The sequence below is a fragment of the Corvus kubaryi genome, unplaced genomic scaffold (assembly GCF_017639235.1).
Source record: "Corvus kubaryi isolate FWS band 111438036 unplaced genomic scaffold, C.kubaryi_AGA036_p1.0 37394, whole genome shotgun sequence".
NCBI lineage: Eukaryota > Metazoa > Chordata > Aves > Passeriformes > Corvidae > Corvus > Corvus kubaryi.
The window spans coordinates 11,834,390-11,839,714 of NW_024581133.1; the positions used below are offsets into that span (position 1 = coordinate 11,834,390).

Below are 5,325 nucleotides of genomic sequence, written 5' to 3' on the forward strand. Positions count from 1 at the left end.
TCCCTTCCCTTCCCTTCCCTTCCCTTCCCTTCCCTTCCCTTCCCTTCCCTTCCCTTCCCTTCCCTTCCCTTCCCTTCCCTTCCCTCATTCCCAAATTGTCCATAAAGCCTGGGAAAAGCCCAGGTGGGGTCACCAATCTTTGGGATCGCTGAGGGTTGGAAACGGGGCTGTGGAGCCATTGGAGCCTGGAAAGGGAAGATCCCTGTTCCAAGGAATATTCCTCTCATCCAAGGCAACTCCGGCCCTCAGCTTTTTAATGAGTTTTAATTGGGATTCCGTGGAATTAATTGGCATTCAATGGAATTAATTGGGGTCGTTAATGGGGCCTGGGGGGATCTGTAACTCACACCCGGCCGGGCAGGCCCATTCATTCCCACCCCCCCTTCCCGCTCCTTTCCATGGAATTTTATCCAATGATGAATAGTCCCATTCATCCCGCAGCTCTGAGGAGCCCAATCCCAGATTCCTATCTCCCGAGTCATTCCCTAAATCTGGCAGTGGAGGGGAGGGGGGGAAAGCTCCGGATGGAGGCAGCTGCTCTGGTGCCCCCCAAATCCACAGATCCCAGAGTTCCCGGAGCCGTGCCAAGCGCCGCTCCCAGAAATCCCACGCTCCTTTGTTCATGGCAGAGCTGCTGGCAAAGGCTGCGGATCTCCGGCTGGAATGGGGCCGGGAGCCTCCGGCAGCGCCGGGAAAAGCTCCGGGAGTGGAACTCCTGGAAGAGGCCGTGCCAGGGAAGGGCTGGAAGCGGGCAAGGTGTTGTTGGAGCGGAAAAATCGGGATAAATCGGGATAAATAGGGATCAACCCTCAGGATCTGAGCCCAGATTGGGGCGTGGCCGCAGGAAATGCGGTTTGATGGGAAATGTGGGAATTCTGGGAATGGTACCAGCCCCATCCCTGCATCCATGAGGTTTTCCAGCTGGTTGCTCCAAGCTCACCTAAAAGTCAAGGAATTTCAGGATTGGGAATTTCAGGAGCTGTGCCTGCCCTCCCTACGGATATGGAATCATTCCCATGGATGAGCCCCTGGCTCGGTCGCGCTCATTCCAATGGGAAAAGTGACTTTTCCCCCTCTCTGACTTCCCGAAAACCCCCTCAAGTTGGGAGAAAGCCTGGAATATTCGTTCCCCTCAAGGAAACGTAATTCCGTGCAGCTCAGCCCCATCCCGATGGGATTCCCACCTGGAATTTCCCCTCTGGGAATGGTGGCTTCTCCCAGCAGCACCTGCCATGCAAATCCCAGCAAACTGGGCCTTCTGGAAAAATCCTCCTGTCCCAAAATGTTGGGAAGAGCCACACTCCAGCAAAATTCCCTGGAAGCTGCTGGGGACCGGGGTGGGGACAGGGACAGGGATCGTTGTCATGGAATTAATTCCGGTTGGATTTGGGAATGGGAATGGCCCCAAAGGCTGAGCCACATCCCTGGAATGTCCAAGAAAAGCTTGGATGGGGCTCGGAGCAGCCTGGGATAGTGGGAAGTGTCCCTGCCCATGGAATGGGAAGGGATTTAAGGTCCCTTCCCATCCAAAGCATTCCAGGATTCCAGAATTCCATGGTTTCCATGGATGCCGGTTGGTAAACCTGAACCATTGGGATGCCGGATGTGGATCCTTGTGGAGCCCAGCCCCTGGAATTCCGCTGGGGGCTGGAGTGAATCCCAACATCCTCCGGGTCATGATCCCTGTTCCCCGGTTTTGGTGACTCCGCAGTTCGGGATCGATCCCGGTTGGAAATCGGGACAGGCGACAGCTCCCATATCCAAAGGGTTTCCCTCTTTTCCAGGCTCCTGGAGCAGCCCTGATTCCCTGAGCTCCGTGTCCATCCCGGGGGATCCGGAGGTGCCGGAGCAGAGCAGGGCAGGTGAGGATTCCGAGGGACCCGGAGAGGGATGGGAACATTCCCGGGATGCGCTGCCGTGCCCAGGGTGGGAATCTCCCACCCGCAGCTTCTCCCATCCCGAATGTCTCTGCTGGGAGCTGGGAACGCGCTCCTGTGGCTGGAGGAGCGTTTTTGGTCCGTGCCTTTCCTCCCCGAATTTGACCCGTTATCCCAAAGAATCCCTGTGGATCAAATCCAGGGAACGCTGGGGAATGAGGGGGAAAGGAACGAATTACAGAATGATCCAAAAGGCCTGGAAAAATTGATCAGGGATGAGCATTCCATGGTGGCTCATCCGAAGGGATCCCAGCTGCCGGTGGGATCACCCCGACCTCTGGAAAAGGGAATCGCTTGGGCCGCTCTGGTGTGAAGAGCGGAGAGCCCCGATTCCAGAGACATCCAAGGAAAACCTGGGAAAAAAGCGGCATTGGAGGCACATCCCGGGGCAGGGGAGGGACATCGCCGCCGCTGCTCCGGCAGCTCCTGGCTTTGCGCTGGAATAACAAGGAAAACAAGGATAACAGCAAGGAAAACAAGGAAAACAAGGAAAACAAGGAAAACAAGGCTCCCTTGCCTTTCTCCGGAGGGTTCCGCTCATCCCGGGAGTCGGAGCACAAGGAAAGGCTTGTCCAGGCTCGGATTCCCGAGGGTTGGGAAGGGGGGTTGGTGCCTCCCGCATCCCGAGCCGGCCATCCCGTGACCTTCAGGCTCCTCCGGCGCTTCCCGGGAAACGGGAATGTGCAGCCTGGAATATTGACCGGATCCTGTTTGTTTTCCTTGCTCTTTTATTTCTGGATTTGGCCTTTCTTGTTCCGTTGCTTCTGCTGGAAAAGTTTCATCCCCAGCCGGGAGAAAGTTCCCGAGAAAAATCCTTGCGGTTTGGAAGGAGGCGGGATGGGAACGGAGCCGCCGGAGCTTCCTGTGGGATGCGGCACCGCAGGGTGCTCGTTGCCAGGAAGAGTTGGAATTTCGGAGGTGGAAAGGGAGAGCTGCTCCCTGGAGCGCTGGGCCCTGCTCTGGAAAAATCCCGGGATAAATAAATTCCCCTGGTTCGTGTCCCGTGCAAAGCTGGGGCTTGGGAAGGGATTTTTCCCAGGTTATCCCAGTGTTTCTGCTCCCGGTGGAGTTTTCCTGCAATGTTTTGATCCTCTCCCACCCAGCATCTCCTGAAGGAATTTTTTCTCCGTGGGATTCTTTTTCCCTGACAATTCCATCCCTTGAATTCCCGCTTTAACGTGGCTTTTCCCGCTTTTTCTGATCGAAAAGCTGACTTTGGGAAAGGTCGGATTGATGGGACCTTCCCACAGGAGGCTTTTCCTTGGGATAGACCTGCCCTGCTTATCCTGCTCCGAACTGCTGGAAAATCCCGGCTGGAAAATCCCGTCGGATCCAAGGATCTGTCATGGGATGTGAAATCATTCCCACGGATGAGCCCCTGGCTCGGTTCTGCTCATTCCAATGGGAAAAGCGACTTTTCCGCCTCTCTGAATTCCCTAAAACCCCCTCGAGTTGGGAAAGAGCCTGGAATGTTCTTTTTCCTCAAGGAAATGCAATTCCAAGGAGCTGGAGGAGAGAAAATCCCGGGGGTGGTGCCCCGGGGCAGCTCCGGGGGCCGGGAATTCTTTGTGCTCCATCCAGAGCTTCCCGGGGTGGGAAGGACTCAGCAAACAGAGTGGGAGGAAAACTGGGCTCCTTTCCGGAATTTCTTCCAGAGGGGGAATTTTGGGATTGTTCCCGGCACGTGGGGTCTGGGAAAGCTTGGATTTCCTCCTCCAGGAGTTTTCCTGGAGGGAAAAGGATCCAAACTCGGCTCCCTGAGGGTGCCAGGGATGATTTCTGCCCCTTTCCAAGCATTCCATGATATCCGTGGGAATTCGGGAAGCAGCTCCATGGGTGGGGAGGGATGAGGATTCCTGGGAAGAGCTCAGCTCCGTCCGCCCTCACTTGGAGCTTTTTCCCAAGGTTTGGGGAGAGGAGAGGCCATTCCCAGAATTTCTAGGAAATGGAAATCCTTGGAAAGTCCAACTTCAGGGAAATCCCAGGCAATTCCAGGCTGGGAGAACCTCTGGGAATGTTCATCTGGCTTTGTGTTCATGGAATGAATCCCGAATATTTGGGCGGCCAATCTCCCGCTCTTTCCAAGCTGGAAAAACATGGATATCTCCTCCCTCTTCTTGTCCATACGGACAAGTGGCTTTTCCCAAACCCCATCCATCCATTCCCAAACCCCATCCATCCATTCCCGCTGTCCCAGGCTGCTCTGAGCCACCCTTGGACATTCCAGGGATCCAGGGGCAGCCACGGCTGCTCCGGGAATTCCAGCCCAGCCCCTCCCCACCCTTCCAGCCAGGAATTCCTTCCCGATATCCCTGCTAAGGGAGCAGCTCGGCAGGAACCGGGATTGCTGGGATAACCAGAAAATCCCGGAATGCTTCGGGCTGGCATCTCCAAGCCGATCCCATTCCATGGGCAGGGACATTCCCGCTGTCCCGGGCTGCTCCGAATCCAAGTGAGGGAAACTCTTCCAGCTGCCCCCTCCCTGAATCCCAACCGAACCCAGATGGATTTGAAGGAATAACGAGGCCGGAGATGTCCCACTTCCCACATTCCATGGATTCCATGGATTCCGTCGCCATCCCAGGCTGCTCCAAGCCCCGTCCAACCTTACCTGGAATGTTCCAGGGATCCAGGGGCAGCCGCAGCTGCTCTGGGAATTCCAGCCCAGCCCCTCCCCCGCTTTCCTAGGGAGCAATTCCTTCCCAATATCCCATAATCCCACCTTTTCTTACCACAAATCCATGATTTTTATGGAATTACCTCGTCCTCTCGAAGAGCTTGAGCTGCCGCGTGGAATTATCCCAACCCTGGGAGGAGCAGACGGGCTCGGAGCCACCAAAAATTCCCTGCTGGGGGTCGGACCGCGGCCCTCGGGAACAGCAGGAAGGGAGCGGGGGTTTTCCCTGGAATTCCCGGGATTGTGAATGGAATGTTTTCCTTTCCCTCTCTGCACAGAGCTCTGGGCGAGTCCATGAGGGACCTGCACAAGTCTGAGGTGCTCGGGAGCAAGCGCGGCCTGGTGAGTGTCCTGAGCTGGGAATTCCCACACAGCCGGGACTAAATCCATGGAAAACACATCCCGAGCCAGCCCGGAGCCCCCGGCAGGGGCCGGCTCCGCTCTGGAGATCCCTCGGAAGGAAGGGAATTTGCGTCATTCCCACCGCTCATCCCGCGCTGCTTTGGGTTGGCCATCGGGGGGGCGAGGCGTCCATCCCGCGGCGAGGTTGGATCGGGAATTCTGGCCCCGTGGTGGGGATGGATCGGGAATTCCAGCCCCACAGTGAGGCTGGATTGGGAATTCCAGCCCCGCAGTGAGGTTGGATTGGGAATTCCGGCCCCACGGTGAGGTTGGATTGGGAATTCCAGCCTGTGGTGAGGATGGATCGGG

The 5,325-nt window shown here is 56.5% G+C and overlaps 1 protein-coding gene across 3 annotated transcripts in view; it reads left to right on the top strand.

The window, feature by feature from the left end:
- The window catches only part of CORO2B (coronin 2B), a 29,171-nt gene that overhangs the window by 4,138 nt on the left and 19,708 nt on the right, over positions 1-5,325 (top strand). Inside the window, exons 2-3 of one of the 3 annotated variants that reach the window (XM_042039342.1) lie at positions 1,785-1,862; positions 4,893-4,956. The exons of 1 other annotated variant lie outside the window; for it this stretch is intronic. In XM_042039342.1, the coding sequence (XP_041895276.1) occupies positions 4,909-4,956 (48 nt within the window). In that variant the 5' untranslated portion in view covers positions 1,785-1,862; positions 4,893-4,908. The remainder of the gene's footprint in view (positions 1-1,784; positions 1,863-4,892; positions 4,957-5,325) is intronic. One more of the 3 variants, XM_042039344.1, reaches the window with a different exon arrangement.